Source organism: Coniosporium apollinis (assembly GCF_000281105.1).
Source record: "Coniosporium apollinis CBS 100218 chromosome Unknown supercont1.21, whole genome shotgun sequence".
Taxonomy (NCBI): domain Eukaryota; kingdom Fungi; phylum Ascomycota; class Dothideomycetes; genus Coniosporium; species Coniosporium apollinis.
Window position 1 is genome coordinate 312,729 of NW_006913283.1, and position 16,095 is coordinate 328,823.

Consider the following 16,095-nt stretch of genomic DNA (forward strand, 5'->3'; position numbering starts at 1 on the left):
TTCGACCCGCTAAGAGGTGTGTTGGTAGAGCAGTAAGACAGATATCACTGGATGAGCCATGGAATGAGAATGGAAGATGTTATCATTCAAAAGAGCTATAATACCTAAACTAAGCATCCAAGCGCTCAGAATCAGCGACGACGCCTCATTGGCCCCTTGTGGTATCCGCGACAGTAACCATCCTACCAGCTATCCCAAAAGACTGTCATCATAAACACCGATAACCCCCAAACATCTCATCACCCAACCTGGGATCCCTCCTCCGCAACCCTCCTGAAGTAATCCGTCTGCCCACCACTCAGCCTTCCCGTCGGCAAATCCGACCCCAACCCGCTGTCACTCGGTGGCGCATAGAGCACCATCCCCCTCTTCGCCGCCGCGATCTCCTCCCGAATCTCTTCTGCGCTTGGCCCATCCGCTTCCCCTACGTCCCCTTCCTCTTGATCCTGCTCCACCTCCGTGTTCTCCCCCTCCTCCTCGCCCTCCTCATCAATAACCGTCCCCCCAAGCGTCGATCTAACTGTCGACCCATAGCTCGTCCGCCTCTCCGACTCCGTTCCCGTCAGGTACGAACCAGTCCCATACGTCCTCTCGCTCTCCCCGGCCCCAAAACTCGTCCTCCGGTCCGTAGACGGCGTCTCGGTCAAGTAACTCCCCGTGCCATACGTTAGTGCACTCTCCGTCCCCGTCACGGCCGTCGCGTAGCTATGTCTCCTCTCCGTGCCGGCCTCAGACAGCGTATGCAGCTCCCCGTCACCACCGTGACGCGACTCGACGAACTCCTCGCCCTCGCTCTCCTCGCTTAAGACTTCGTTCTCCTTGTCGAGCCCCATGCCGCTACTGCGGCGACCGCCCCAGGAACTCTTTCGCGGGAACGCGGCCGTCTTGACGCTGTGGCTGCGCTTGAGCCCTGTGTTGGGAGCCCCGACGAATGCGGCGGAGCCGGTGGGGACGTTGTGCGTGATTTGGTTCAGCGAGAGGATCCGTCGGCTTGCTGGATTGATGGGGGCGCCGTTGTTGCGGCGGACGGGGGGACGGGCCTTGAGGGCCAGGGTCAGGGCTGTGGCGGCGGCGCTGGGGACGGGTGATGCTGTGGTGGTGGCGGGTTTTTGGGGCGTGGTGCTGGCCATGCGAGAAGGTTGGGCGGGTTTCGGGTGGGTGGTAGGGACTGTACGGGCGGAACGCGCCATCATCATTGCGCGGGAGTGATCCATAATCTGCTCGAGAATGCGGCGTTCGAGGGTGTCGGCCTTAGACTCCATGATGGCGAGTTCCTCGCGGCGGATGTCGAGGGCGGTCTTGAGCGCGGAGACGTCGGCCGCGAGCCCGGCCTTGTGCGCTGCAAGGGCGTCCTTCTCGGCACGCAGAGACTCGACCACGGTGGAAAGGGACTCTTTCTCATGGTTCAGGCTCGTGATATCGGACTCGAGCTGGTCCTTCTGCGCGAGGCGGCGTTCGAGCAGCAGCGCCACCTCCTCAGCCTCGCGTTCTTTGCTCTCGTGGCCCTCGGTGATGAACTGTGTCTGCTTGGCCACAAAGTCAGAGACCTCGGCCGCAGTCGCGAGGACCTGCTTGTGGATCTGGTCGAGGCGGTCGAGCTGCGTGATGGATTTCTCTGAGTCGGCTGCGTGCTCGATGAGCTTGTTTAGCTTGTCCTGGACGTGGCTGTCGTCGTATCTCTCTGGCTCGGGGGCTGGCGGCGGTGGAGGAGGGAGCAGGGCTGGGAGGCCGATGACGCTGGCGTGGAAGCTGTTCTTAATTTCTTCGAGCTCTTCAGCGCGGTTCTGGGCTTCCTTGGCGGCGAGCGCGGCTTGCGCTTTTGCTGCTTCGTCGGACTTTTGCGCGTGCTCGTAGTGCTGCTTGACGAGTGCCTGGATCTCTTGCAGCATGATGCTGAAGCGAGGGTGGTTTTCGATGATCTCCCCTTGGAGGCCGTCCAGTGCGGTGAGCGCTTTAGCAATCTCATGCCGCGTGTCTTGGTGCTCCGTTTTGTTCAGCGTGTGGTGCTCTTCAAGTTTCGCAGCAGTATGTTCCATGCGGTCGAAGACGATTTGCGAATCCCCACTCATCTTCTCCGACGCCTCTTTGAAAGACTCCCCGAACATCACAACCGATGCCCCAAGAGTGTCGAGCGTAAGTTTGAGCTCTTCAGCCATCGCTCTAGTGCTTGTCAGCAGCTCCTCTTGCTGGGCGGATTTCTCTTCCATGGCTTTGACTTGAGCGTCTGCAGCGAGTACGGCGTCGTCATATCTGGCGGCAATGATCTCGAAACGCTCGTCCAGTTTGGCGGAGATCTCAGAGACAACAGCAGTCTTGACTTCGTCGTGCTTCTCTAGGTTCACAGCAGACCTCTCCCCGTTTTCGGTTATCAAGCCCTCGATAGAGCCCTGAGCGCGCTCGAACTCCCGCGTGACGATCTCCATGAGCTCCTTGACATCGGCGTCGATGTTGAATCTGGAGCTGATGGTTTCTTCCAGGCCCTTGACTGCGTCTTTGAGAGCCTCGACATTCGATCCGCCTTCGGTGACCTGGGTCTTCAGCTCTTCCTTGACCTCTTCAATGAAGGTCTTCATATCAGCAATACCGAGGATGAGATCCTCAGCCTCTTTCTTCCGGTCATCGAATGCCTTCGCCGTGACGGCGATGTCAGTCTCGTAGCTGTCCCTGAGCCTGTCATGGCTCTCTCGGAAGTCGTGAATCAGACCAGTCAGTTGCTCTACATCTGCTTTCGTGGGCAACGCTTCTGCTTCCGGGAAAGTCATGGACTCAACTTTGGTTTTGATGTCGTTGCAAAGCAGAGCCACGATGTCAAAGTCGGTCTTGGTGACCTTCTCGGCTTTCTCTGCCTCCTCATCGACGTCTTCAGATGGCTTCTTAACGTCCTTGAGCTCCTCGATCGCAGTCTTGAGATCTTGAACCAAGACTTCCACCACGGCGACGTCACCCTTGGTGGCATTCTCGTCGAGTCTGGGCCCCAAGCCCTCAATTGCTTCGCTCGCAGATTTCATGGCAGCCTCCACAGCTTCGAGCTTCTCCTTCGTGACTGCGTCGTCCAACCCGGTCAGAATCATATCGTCGATCTTAGCTGAAGTATTGCGGAGGAGTGTCTCGATGGCATCAGTATCCTCCTTCTTAGCAGCATCTGACGGACCGCTGCCATCCCGCTCAGCGACAAGCGCAACCATACCCTGAAGATCCTTGAGCAGCTCCTCGATCCCGGCCAGATCGCTCTGTAGCGCAACGCCAGGAGCGGGTACGAGTGGTATAACGGCAGCTGGTGGCGCTGGAATCGGATTCTGGATGTTGGAGTCCATGGCTTCCACTTTAATCTGCAGCTTCGCAAGCAAGACCTCCATCTTCTCCAAGTCCTTACGGCGGAGAGCATCAGGAGCAATCTCCTCCGAGGTGGTACTCTTTGCTGGCGCCTTGCGAGGCGTGGTCGCCTCCGAATCAGCAAGCACGATCTCATTGCCGGTAGGAGCGTCGCGTGTGGAACCCGCCTCGGACTCCTTGTCGGCCTTCAGTAGCTCAATATCCGCTCGAAGACCAGCTAGACCATCCTTTAGGGTGTCCAAGATTTCGTAGGAGACAGTCATGTCAACCGGCTTGTTCACGATCTTCGAGACATCTGCTCGAAGACAGTCTAAGCCTTCGTTCAAAGCATCTATAACCTCTCCCGTGGCCGAGATGTGCTTGTCGGGATTCTCAATCTTTCGCTCGAGATGCGAGCGGAGGTCGTCCAAGCCTAGTCGTACGGTGTCCAGAATCTCCTCGGTATCGTTTCGCGGAGCGTTGCTGACAATACTAGCCGCTATGGTTGTGCGCAGGCGCTCTAGTTCCTCGCGAATGTTTACCAGTGTCTCGTCAGTTGCGCCTCTACCTTCTGCCTGCTTGAGCTGAGGCAACATTTCCTCGAAACCGGAGCGAAGCGCTTCAAGGATTTCACCCTTGTCATCGGACTCGCCGCTTCGAACAAGAGCAGTACCCATCGTCTCGCGAAGGTGCTTGAGTTCTCCTCGAACGGCTGCCATGTTCTCCTCCGTGGCAGCCTTCTGCTCGGACGAGAGGTGGCTGCGAAGACCGTCAATGAACTCTCGGACCCGGTCAACAATCTCGTCGCTATCATTCGAGGCGCCGGACTTGATCAGTGTTGTTGCTAGAGTTTCCCTCAGGTGGACCATCTCCTCCTTCAAGCCGATAAGTATCTCCTCATTCGATTCGGGTCTCCTGTCCTCACGGCCGTCAAGCCTGGCGTGCAGCCGATCAAGTCCAGCGTGGATGGCCTCGAGCAGCTGATCCTTGTTCGAGGTGCTTTCGCCTAGTATATCGGTTTTGAGTAGCTCAAATTCCTCTTTCATAGCCTCCATCATCTCATCATCGTCGTCCAGATCTCGAGTGCCAGACTGCAGCTTCATCGCTTCGAAGCCCTCATTGAGCGCACAGATGATCTCTTCCTTGTCTTTCGCCGGGGCGGTAACACTTCCACCAATCGTCTCATGTAGATGCTCGAACTCGGACCTGATATACGCGAGCATTTCGGTCCTGCTCAAGACAGAATCACCCTGTGGGCCGATCGCCACATAGCCCTCGACATCGCTGCGAAGCTGTTCCAAGCCGCCTTTGACAGTGTCGATGATCTCATCCTTGCCCGTGACATCTTGCGCACGGTCAACGTAGCTCTCGATCTCCGCACGAAGGCTCTCCAGCCCATCTTTGACAGCATCAAGGACCTGCTCGGTGTCTCTGCCATTGGCGGAGGAGTACGCCTTAAACTCGGAGCGCATGTCCTCGACGAGGCCGTGGAGGCGGTTCATGACTTGCTCACTGTAGGTGCCGAGAGGTGAGTCCGCGAGACTGGCTTTCAAGGCGTGGAAGAGGTCGTCGCGGCTGATTTCAAGCTCGCGCACGGCATTGGGACCGTGAGTTGCGAGACCTTGCTTCACGGCATCGACGACGGCTTCTCGGGTGAGGTCGTCGTGGCGACGTGCTGGGGCAGGCATCACTGTAGCTTTGTGGTTTTCCAGTGCCTCGCGGACGGCGAGAAGGACTTCTTCTTTGAGCTCCTGGAATTCATTCGCGGGTGACGGAAGGGTGACGTGTTGTATTGCCTCGTGAATGGTGTCCATGATCTCGTCTCTGCTGATGCCTGGTTCACGCGAAGCATCGATAGAGCGGTAGCCTTCCAAACCTTCCTTGAGACATTGTAGGATCTCGTCGCGTTCGAGACCAAGTTGCTGAACTTCTACGTCCGGAGTGTAGGCCTCGTACGCTTCCTTGACTGCCCCTAGGATTTCTTCCTTGCTCAAGGCGGCCGCTTGAGGCGAGAGGGCGGTTACCTGATCAAGACCTCGCTCAGCCAGTGCATGCTTGACTACATCGTAGACCTGCTGACTGTCGACCGTGGTGCGTGAGATCACGGATGAAGAAGACTGTCGCCTTCGCTCCTTCATCACCCGATCCATATGGTCCTTGAGTTCAGCGAGCCCATCTCGGACAATGTTCTCGAGATTGACTTTCTTCGGGCCCTCTTCGAGTGCCAGATGCGGCTCACGGGACCGGTGCTGCTCGTCGATCTTCCGCGCAATTTCTCGTCCCATACCCAGGACTTCTCCACGGAGGTCTCGCACCAGCGCCTTCACTTCCGCTGTCTGGCCTCCGGATTCTGCAACGCTGTCCTTGATCTTCTTCAGCAGCTTCAGCATGTCTGCGCTGACAAAATCCGCCGCCTTCGGGCTGGAATAAGCCTTCCCGCCTCCGCTATCTCCGGTACTCGGCATGGCAAGAGACGGGCCCATGTCCAAGGTCGTGCGCGTCAGAATGCCGGCTTCGGGGTTGCTGTATTCCAGCCCCAGTTGCGGCGGTCCGCTGCCAGTAGGTCCCGTCGTGATGAGCGCCTGGCTGTTCGGCTTGTTCTTGACAAACTCCATTAGCTCGCCGACCTTCTTGGCCGTGTCGCTGGACTCTTTGCTCGCCTTGTCGAAGAGTGTGTTGAGTGTCGACAGGAGCCGCTCCTGCCCTTCTTTGGTCACCATCTCCCGGATGATCTTCTCGAGCATGGCGACGCTGGCGGCGCCCTCGACGGAGTAGGGCGAGGGGCTGCCAATACGAAGATCATCGAACATCAGGCTGCTAGGGGTCGGTATCCGGGGTAGGGTGAAGGATTTGTTAGGCGGTGTGGTGATAGGATCGAAGCTGACTGAGCGCGTCAGGCCGGGTGGAGGCAAGCCATGCGTTGCCAAGGAGTTTTGCACGCTGCTCAGAAGCTCCTTCAGGCTCTTTCTGATGTCCTCGTCACGCGAATTTGTGGCCTCTTTGAGACTGATCAAGTCCCCAGCGTTATCTTTACTGCGGCGGCTGAGCTGGGCCATCTCACGTTGCAGACTTGTCGCGATCGTGGTCAAGCTTTGGATCTGAGTAGATAGCATATCGGCTGCTTGAGAGGGTCGCGGAGTTGAGGAGTTTGTGATATTCAGGAGTGGTGTGTCCAGATCAGCGGGAACGGGCATCGTCTGTAGAGCCAGCATTGTCGCCGAGGGTGGCGTATTTTCGCCGAGTATGGCCTTGTGAAGAGGTCGGCTCGTAGGGCGTAGACTGGGGGTATCTTTGAGCAGGTCGCGGCCGCCCGGTGTCGGTGTTCCCATCCGAGTCGGGCTCCTCTCCGGTGAGGCAGACAGGTAGTCCTTGTCATTCTCTCTGCTGAAGGTAGGCGTGCCCACCCGGCTCTGCCGCTCCGGGGACCGCTCTGGAGACCTTGCGCCATCGAGGAAGCTCCGCAGGTCTCGCACGCTGCTGGTCTGTAAGGATTGCATACGCTTGTGCTGCGCGCCCTTTATCAGAGACCGCTCGGGTGACTTTGATGGCATGGGATTGGTTGTATACGCGCTCGCGGGTGCGCTTTCGCGCGCCTTTTCTTCCAGCGCTTTCGCGGTGGCAGCGATTGCCGCGGACATGTTAGGTCGGGTGATACAGGTCGGCGAGCCTGGGTTTAAAGGAAGCGGAGGTGGCGCACGCTCTGGGTCTGAACTATCCCACCTGTGTCGGAAGCGACTCGTCAGCGGCATTTTCTCTACATCTCATGACGGTTCTCAGGATGTTACTTGAGGCTGAAGTCGTCAAGTGCTTACATTGGTACGGAAATCCTGCCCGTTTCAGAGAAGGAATGCTGGTGTCTGATCATGTCCCGCTCCCGGGAACAGTCCCTTGATTCCGACGACATCGCTAACGGTTGCTGACCTCTGGGCCCCCAAAGGTGGTAATTTAGACGCGAGGAATGTACAATGCGAGGTGGTAGCGGAGAGCTCTAGAACTGGAGCTCAATTAAATCAATTGCATTACTTTTGTGGGGCTTTCAAAGCTTGAGCGGTCCAGCGCAGGGAGACGAGAGCGAGAATGGGAGGTGAGGTTGCGCAGAAGCGGCGGGATCGGGTATATGGTTTGCGCTGCTGTAGACGGTTCAAGAGTGAAGCGGCGATAGAGGCCGGGTGGAAATCGAACTTGTAAACAAACAAGTCCCTGCACGCGGCCCGAGCGCAACCACCAATCCGCGCGCTGACGTCGGTCCATTGGCAGCTGCAGGCGACTTTCTTAATCGCTTTCTGATTTTATTCTGCCAGCTGCTGCACGCTACCTATGAGCGCTCCAGTCTTGTTGCAGCACGTTTTGGGCTCCACCTAGCTTGCTGTGTGTGCTTGGCTGTTGGGGACCGTCGCTTCGCGGCAACCGCTGGACAGCAAGTCAATTCGACATCAGCGGTGGGTTTCTGGATACCTAGGTACAGCCGTGACGCCGTGAACAGAGGCTTTCCTGGCTTACTCGAAGGATTGGGGAAGGCTCATTTGGGCAGAGAATTAATCACGGGCACTCTTTGGGGCTCTTGTAGAGTGCCAGGTCTCGTAATAACATCGGTGGCTCTATCAAGCCCCGTAAAACAGCCATCGAATGCAGTGTCTTCTGTCCTGGACGTGTTCATCATAGGTTCGGAAGGTAAGATGTTTTGTCGAGTATTGTAGGTGCTGTCCTTCAATCTCTCACCTTCGACTCTCGAGCTTTACCCAGGCATCGTCAGTGTTCGGCGGATCGGAGTTTTGCTCGCCGAAGCACTTCGAGAATGCCCAGGTGTTAACGCGACGCGTCAAAATAACTAGGTATGTACCCCCAAAGCGTGACGTCCAGTGTGCCTTGACGTGCTGACACCAGTTGGTGAACATTCGTCACTATGCACGGGGAGCTTGTTGTCCCAGCATGGCCGTCTGCATTGGACTGCCTCGCCTGGTCTGCTGACTGCGAACTCGCGGTAGCGGCCGGCGAGGTTGTGGAGCTACTGGTAGGGCCTTCACTTTCGAGATTAATGAGATGGCCTAATGCTTTTGGCAGATACCCAACTCAAAAGCTCAACTTCAAAGCGCAGATGGGGCTTTAGACGGAACTACTAACCCATCATGGGAAAACATTCGCATTCGAACGAACATCTTCTCAGAAGCTGAGCTCCCGCTGCATGAGCCTGCGCCATCTCGCACATACTCGACAGGCGAAGAAATATCCAGTGGCCTCGTCGCGGGTCTCGCCTGGTCACCTCCTGGGCTTGCGAAGCATCGAAGGTGTGCGCTCGCCGTACAGACTCAAAATCTTGTTCTGTCGATCTGGGAATCGTCTGTAAACCCCAGACAACCTGGAAGCTGGAAACGGTCTTTGATAGTAAATCGTGAACTGGAGCGCTACTTTGCCAAGCATCTAACCTCAGAAGAGGAATTGCATGGAAGGGACGCCGCTGAGGTGCTGAGACTTCGGCGACGTATCCGGACGTTCAGCTGGTGCCCTTCGGTTCACACTGCGAGTAGCCAGCGCTCCTCCAACTTCAACCATGATCCACTGTGGAGCGCACATCTCTTAGCTGTATCCAATGACTTTAACGAGGTTATTATACTCCAAGTTCAGTCACCCTACAACACTTTACGCCTGGACAACGCTCAATGGTCGGCACGGGTTTTGGCACAGTTCTCAGTCAAGCAAGACCTCTCATCTCTCAAAGTCAATCCGTCTAGTTTGTATGAGGAATATATGAACCAGCAACGGTTTGTTTTGCAACTCGCGTGGAGTCCATGGATCGCCTCCAAGGATGGATCCATCTCCAGTCTTCTTGCGTACGGAACCAATGACACACTCAGTTGTAGGAATCTTAGTCTTTCCGGAGTATCAACTAGCGCTGCCGTCGAAGTCAGCAAGTCTGATGGGCCGATAGAGCATAAACTTAGAGCTCCGCTTGAAGGACCGCTTCGATGGTCACCGCGTAGCGACACTCCTCACATGTTCCTCATTGCCTTTACTTCGGATGAAGCTCTGTGTTTTTCAATACCTACCAAGACACCAAGAAGTTGCAGCCTCTCAACCCACGATCTTGACGGCAGGTGGGATCCAATATCTGGTAAGTCATCCTACGTTCATAGCTGACATTAACCCGAATTCCTAATGCTCCGCAAGCAACGCTATCTGGAACGATCCATAGGCTGCTAACAGGGTTTACAGGCATCGTGTTCAGCACTGAGTCCCTTGAGACTTTGTGGATCCATTTCGCTTCGCAGACCTCATCGCCTAGTGCTCCGACCACAAACTTGAACCTACCATTGCAACCTGATGCAGTGTCCGAGAGTCCATCGTGGCAGGGCCATATCCTCGAGAGCCAAGCATTATACAGCGCGCAGCATGAGCTTGCCGGCCACGTCCTCGTCAAACAGTGGGGACTTGCCACATTGCCGTTGGGTGATCTGATAGCTTCTTGCATCACACTGCACCCAAGCGACATGCTTCAATACGAGACACCAGCTGAGTATCAGAGCTTCATCGCCATTGATCGGATTTCGGGCAGTCGCGATAGCTTCTGGCTGCCTCAAGACGGCGGGACATCTCCACTTGCAGGTAAAGTCGAAACCAACCCTGGTGGCGGCGGTCATCTAATAAAACATAGACATCAGTGCGGAAACAGTCCTGTTCTATGTCAAAAGATGGTTCGCTCGTAACCGCTCGACGGACAGGAGCGCCAATGCAGTGAAGGCGATACTACAGGAGATAGACGACAAGATCTGGTCGGCGATTACCGAGCGGGATGACCCCACAGTCGCCAGCGCCTTCGAATTGCAACAAACTCGAGACCACACATCTTTACACTCCGATGCGACGGAGTATCATGTCTTGTCGAATGACTGGAAACGTACTCTCTACCTCGACAGGGAGCTTGTAAAACTTCGCTATAAGAACCTGGTGTCGCTCGCCGCGTCTTATCCCAGCCTTAGTAGCGCGATAGGACCGCAGATCTCACTGCAGATAATCAAAAAGATCCTCGAGTTACCGCAGAGACTCTGTGATGGCAGTCAGGTCAGCAGGCGCATACTGCGCCTTTGCGCCTTGGCCTTTATGAAATTTCCGGATTCGTCTCCGGAAGAGCAGCATGAGTCGAGAGACACTGCACCCGGTAGCATAGAGCAATGCGAAATCTGCAACGACCCCATAGAGTTCGAGAACTTGTCTTGGGCGAGGTGTTCACAAGGTCACCAGTTTAGTGAGCAGTTCAGCTACCGGCTGCTTGATGACTATGTACTGACCTTGGCTTAGCGCGCTGTTCTACAACATTCCTTGCCGTCCAGGCACCCGGTATCTCGAAGTATTGCGGAATTTGTGGGAAACAGTACCTGAATGCCCAGTATGTATTTGAGCAGGACACGGCGCTTAACGATACAGATCCTGCTGTTGACAGCACACGGGGATCATCTTTGAAGGACGCACCGTCGACCAATGCGGCAGTGCTTGAGCGAGCGCGTCAAGAGCAAGGTACTAACGCTGCAGAACCACGGCCTTCTATCACGTTAGCCCAACTCCTCGTTGCCGCCTGCGACCTTTGTGTCTATTGTGGTGGGAAGTTCGTCGGTTAAACGCTGTGTAACATGCGGTTCTGCAATATTAGCAAGGAATGTGCATTGTCGTTGCATCCGACGGCCCCTTGCATATACGCACATGCTATGGACCCTACACACTGCACTGTTTTCGGCTGACTAGTGCTGGATCGAGACGTTGCTGCGTTTGCTTTGGGACCGGCATGCCGCATGCAAGATTGAGACGCACAACATAACATCTTGAAACAAACACAACCACCATGAACACTTCCTCTCCTCTCTCAAAGCTCCGCTCGGACCTCTTCTCTCCAAACGTCACCGCACTCGATGGCAGTGCCCACCAACAAACTGAACGCTTGAATGGACTCCTATCATCCCCCAACACACCGCTCTTCGGAACCAGGCCTCCGTCTCTCGACCCGCTCTCTTCCCAAAGACCCGAACGTTCGTGTGTCGAACTCCCCCAGGAACTCGCCGGTAGTGGTCCAAGGCCACAGTCCGGTCAAAAGTATTACCATCGAAATGGACGGCTCCATCCATGATCAGCCCGACACAGGCATGCGCACGACCGACTTTTTCGACGACAGCTCGGAGGACGACGTGGACGAAGCTACCGCCGCTGCTGCTGTGAGACAATCACCACCCTACCGATCCGGCGCAGCAAACGGCGGCAGCGGGCCCAGAGACTCGGTAGCGGTGCATAAATCGAGGAGTAACAGGAAGAGGAAAGGAGAGAGCTACCTGGGTTCAGCGCCAGGCCGCTACGTCTCTCAGTGTGGTAGCAGTAACGACCAAAAAGCACCAGCAGAAGACGGGGGAGAAGGAGATAAAGACCTTCACTCGTCGCTACTAAGCGCCACTGCTGGCTTCCTCCGCCTTACGCCTGGGACCCCTCTTCGCAAGCTCCCGCACCGCCGACATGCCTCGGACTCCCCAGCCAGCTCTTCGTCGTATCCCAACTCTGTTGATGAAATCGCCGCCACGGGCTCTGCGCGCCACATTAGCATGCAGGCCCACGGGCCCGGCAGGATCGTGCACCACTCGTCCCCCCGCGTCTCGGCTGTCTTTACCGACGAAGAGCGGCCCTCCTCTCCGCTGGTACCACTGCCTTTACCGCTGCCGAGTTCCCTTTTCCCAGTCCCAGTCCCCGCCGAGACCAGCGACCGCCACTCCCGAATCAAGACGCAAAGCATCGTAATCAGCAAAGCCGACCAAATCCTCGGCGCGCACGAGATGACTCTCCAAGCACTCCTCCACGACGAAGGCTCTGCCCCACCCGCCCTAGCTCCTGCATCTCGGCCTATTTCCACACCCGTCGGAGCCTTCAAGCACACCCGCCAGCGCTCCGCCTCCGCCTTCGCGAGGAAAGTAAGCATGGCCCCGCCACCAATCGACACACACCACGGCCACCTCCCCAATGACATAGTGCGCACGCCCTACCCGTTCCAGTTCCGCAAGAGCTTCCACAAGCCCTCGCCGCTCACGATGCAGCAGGCGCTCCAGCCGCGCGAGTTCGTTCTGACGGTGTCGCTGCTGCGGCGGCGGCAAGGGCACGGCCATACGCGCGGTCCGAGCCCGAGGGTTGGGAGTATTGCGATTCCGGCTGATCCGGATGCCGCGGCGAAGGAGCGCGCGAAGAGCCCGAAGAGTGGGAAGAAGATCCAGGAACAGGGGTTTGAGGCGCTAGATTTTGACGATGCGCATTTCTTCCGGGAGCTGAGGAGGGAGTATGCGAGGCTCGCGGGGCCGTGGCGGGGGTTTGGCGCGCGGACGCTGAAGACGATTGAGGTCGGGCAGTCTTTTGCTGGTGCTGGGTTTGGGGGCCCGATCGGCTGCGGTGGAGGAGCGGCCTCGTGCCATCCGCGCTCGCCGAGGTTTTTGGCGCGGAGGGGCCTAACAGACACGTTTTCTGAGGAGAAGCTGATGCAGCATCTCTGGTGCCCCAAGATCGGGAAGGCGCGATATGCGTGGGTGCACTGGGCGCAACGTATCGCCTCTTCTTCTCGCTCGCTCCGGCCGCCGACGGGACTTGCTGCAATTGCGGCGGCGGCTGGTATAGGCGGTACGCAGTGGACATTCGCACCATCGGAGACGACGAGGCCCTCGAACCCGACCCCGACGACTGCGACGGGTGGGAAGGGGACGGGCACACCGAAGACGCCGATGGGTGAAAAGGAACTGCTCAGTCCAAGGTCGCCGCAGAGGCAGAGCGTGCCGACGCCGGAGTCGGACTCGGACTCGGATGGAGAGGCGCTGGAGGCGGAGGTGGCTGCTGCGCCGGGTCTGATCTTTGTGGAAGGCTGGAGTGTACCGCGGATTGTCTCTGCGGTTGCGATTGTATTCCTGCTGAACATTGCGGCGGCGCTGCTGTGGATCTTTCTAGGCGTTAGTGCGCCGGGTGTGGGCTTCAGGAGTGCAGGTCAGAGAGTGGCTACTGGCATTGTCATTGGAGCGTTCACGTTGCTGCTAGGCTGGACTGCCGTGCTTGGGTGGATTGCTGTCAGCTGGTTGGTCTCGTAGCATGTGCAGGGTGCGTAGGAGTTTGGAGAAGTTCAGGAGTCCTGAGGCTTGTGTATATACTTCAGTACAAGATGAGTATGAACCGGGTGCAGAAGACTATCACCAGCGTACAGGAGTTCAGTGTTAAGGATAATATGCCTTCCAGGGGACCCGACCGACCAGTCACCCCAGTGGATCCACATCTCGCCGACATCCAGGCAGGGAGCGGAGGTGGCCTCTCGAACAGATAACTTGACACGGCAGTAACTGCGGTACTCAGAGTGGGGCCTCCAAGGCAGGTGCAGTGACAGTCGGTGTTTGGCCAGTCTTTGCCCAATCAGTCCTGAATCAAAGCAGACAGAAATCGGATCAGAAAACAAACCATGAAAGACGGTAGCAAGATGTCACTCCCCGCCACAGCCACCCCCACCACAATCGCCTCCTCCGCTGTAGCCGCCGGACGTCCCACCACCACCGCCAGAGGAGCCTCTCCGAGAGGAAGGGAATAGCATCGTGCACAGCAAGATTGGCCACCAGAAAGGGTTGAGTATGAAAAAGCAAAGGTAGAGGGCAGATAAGGCGTAGATAGAGGCTGTTAGGCCGTACCTGAAGCACCCTAGGTCACCGTCAGCTGTGCCAGGAAGCAGCAGTGGGCTTAAACCGTAGAGTTGTAGACAAGCCAGGTGGTACTTACTTCCGATGATCCTGAGTAATATCATCAGACGGGGATAGGAGTGTGTTTTGCCGTTCGGGCAGTCGCGAAAGGAACGAAAGTGGTCAGGCATGGTAGGTTCAGTACTCGTTGACAGGCTCGTGGACGGATGGAAGGATATCAAAGGATGCTGATGAAGGTCGGTAGCGGACTGAGGATGCTGAGCGGACGGAGGATGCTCTGGAACAGGTGCAGTGCGGGCAGACCATGGGTTCAGCCTGAAGCGTTGACACAGATGCCATCGACCTGACGGAAGGTGAGTAGGTGGAGCCGGTGGTAATTGCATCTGTAATAGGCGCTCCGGCTATCGGAGAGGAAGCGTCCGGCCATGGATCCTTCTTCTCTAGGAGCTCTTGTCGCTCCTGCACTTGCCGCGCTTCCTTCTTCTCCCTCCTCTTTCTACGCCGCCGCTTGATGTACTTCAGGTTAAGCTCGATTACCACCACTACGGCGTGCACTATATGTGCAACGCCTAGTATCACCTCCATGGTGCTCTATGCAGTCGAATCAAGATCCAAGTCGCTGCAGAAACTCCTGGTCGAAGTCCTCCTAGTGCGGGAAGGTCGGGTCTGGTCTAGGAGCGCTTGTTCGCGGTGGAGGCTGCGCTTCTTCGCTTTCTTCTGGCGGCGCTTTGAGTGAGCAGCGCAGCCTGCGGCTACTCCCGCGGCAACAACGGTATAGGTGATGAAGGGAAGGGCGACAAAAAGAACGGCTAGCATAACACCGCTCTGAGGTGAGAGTTGATGGGGTGTAGGGAAACAGTGAGCGAAGGACAGAGCAGGTTGACTGATATCAATGATTGGATGAAACTGAGAATATAGAGTAGGACTGAAGTTATCAGAGCATGTAGAGTGAAGGCAACAGTGGTGAAGTGGAGAAGACAGCGAAAAGTCCAGAACTTGCTGCTAACAGCAACGCTCTGTTTACTCCGTAATGGAAGAAGGAGCGCAGCGATGGACCAGATTGCCTTCCGAGGCCGAGTTGCAATACCGGTGCCGACCACGACTGGACTATTTAAAGCAGCGACCATCCTCCGCTTCCAGAGAGAAATGAGAGTGTCTTGAGACTTCCTGAGATGTGGAACTAAATGCGAAGTGATTCCGTAAGAAACCCACCTCCACGCCGCTTTAGAAAGTAAGATCAGCATTGGCGAAAGCACGACAATATGGCGCTCCGTGTCTACGACTATGTAGGGATGGTTCTGTGTCAGACATCTCTATATACAAATGACCAGTAGCAAGGAGCTAGATTAAAAGCTTGCTTGCTAGGCTGGTATGTAAGTATTATTCCATTGATTCGTATCCACCGGTCGGGCTAGGCCATAGAGGCCATAACCGATGCCGTCTATGTCAACTCAAGTGACTAGAGGCACACGTGTTGAACGCGAAAGTCCCTGTGTGAATGTGTACATATTAATATCGACTCGGTTGTTGAGCGTTCAAGCATCCAGACGTGATGCCTGATGGCCTCATCCGTCACCGGACTCGGCAAGCTTGTTGACCACGAGCAGTGATGAGGAGCCACGAGCAGCTCGTTTCAACCCAGCAGTCAACCCACGACGACATCTTCCCCCTCAAATTATTCTCCTGACACAGCAAAGCCACTTCGATTAGTGTACTGATAAAGATGTGCAAACCCGCCACTTGCGATACGTGCCGTACGTCCTAAGCCGCCCTTCAACATTGCCCTGCATCTCGGCCTTCTACCCTTGATGGCCATTCTTTCAAGACCGACAGCAAGGGCTAATGATGCGTACCACAGACAAGGCAACCTGGTGGGGCTGCGGCAACCACGTCCCCATGGTCATGGACAAGGTCTCAGAAAGCGATCGCTGCACCTGCGATCCGAAGGTCGAGAAGGGCGGAAAGATGTACCCGCCGATGGGCAAGAAGGCGGATTGACTGCGGCTCCTGCTGTTCTGGCAATGAGCTGGCGACGAGCTGAGTGTGGTAGGAGAGGGCTAGTTGGAGTCAGGTGTAGCGAGGCTGTGGCCATGGTGAT

General features: G+C 56.4%; 4 protein-coding genes across 4 annotated transcripts; 3 read left to right on the plus strand and 1 right to left on the minus strand.

Annotated features, from left to right (window-relative positions):
• Nucleotides 1–239: 239 nt before the first annotated feature.
• Nucleotides 240–6,950, minus strand: W97_04766 (uncharacterized protein; the record flags this gene model as incomplete). Its single annotated transcript, XM_007782655.1, has 1 exon — nt 240–6,950. The coding sequence occupies one exon, from the start codon at nt 6,948–6,950 to the stop codon at nt 240–242; it is 6,711 nt and encodes a 2,236-aa protein (XP_007780845.1).
• Nucleotides 6,951–8,215: 1,265 nt separating this feature from the next.
• W97_04767 (uncharacterized protein) lies at nt 8,216–10,922 on the plus strand (the record flags this gene model as incomplete). Its single annotated transcript, XM_007782656.1, has 5 exons — nt 8,216–8,323; nt 8,374–9,421; nt 9,523–9,912; nt 9,962–10,552; nt 10,606–10,922. 5 exons carry the CDS (start codon nt 8,216–8,218, stop codon nt 10,920–10,922), a joined length of 2,454 nt encoding a protein of 817 aa, XP_007780846.1.
• Nucleotides 10,923–11,405: 483 nt separating this feature from the next.
• Nucleotides 11,406–13,403, plus strand: W97_04768 (uncharacterized protein; the record flags this gene model as incomplete). The annotated part of the gene is made up of 1 exon (XM_007782657.1): nt 11,406–13,403. One exon carries the CDS (start codon nt 11,406–11,408, stop codon nt 13,401–13,403), a length of 1,998 nt encoding a protein of 665 aa, XP_007780847.1.
• Nucleotides 13,404–15,720: 2,317 nt separating this feature from the next.
• Nucleotides 15,721–15,995, plus strand: W97_04769 (uncharacterized protein; the record flags this gene model as incomplete). The annotated part of the gene is made up of 2 exons (XM_007782658.1): nt 15,721–15,751; nt 15,856–15,995. 2 exons carry the CDS (start codon nt 15,721–15,723, stop codon nt 15,993–15,995), a joined length of 171 nt encoding a protein of 56 aa, XP_007780848.1.
• Between the last annotated feature and the right edge of the window lie 100 nt (nt 15,996–16,095).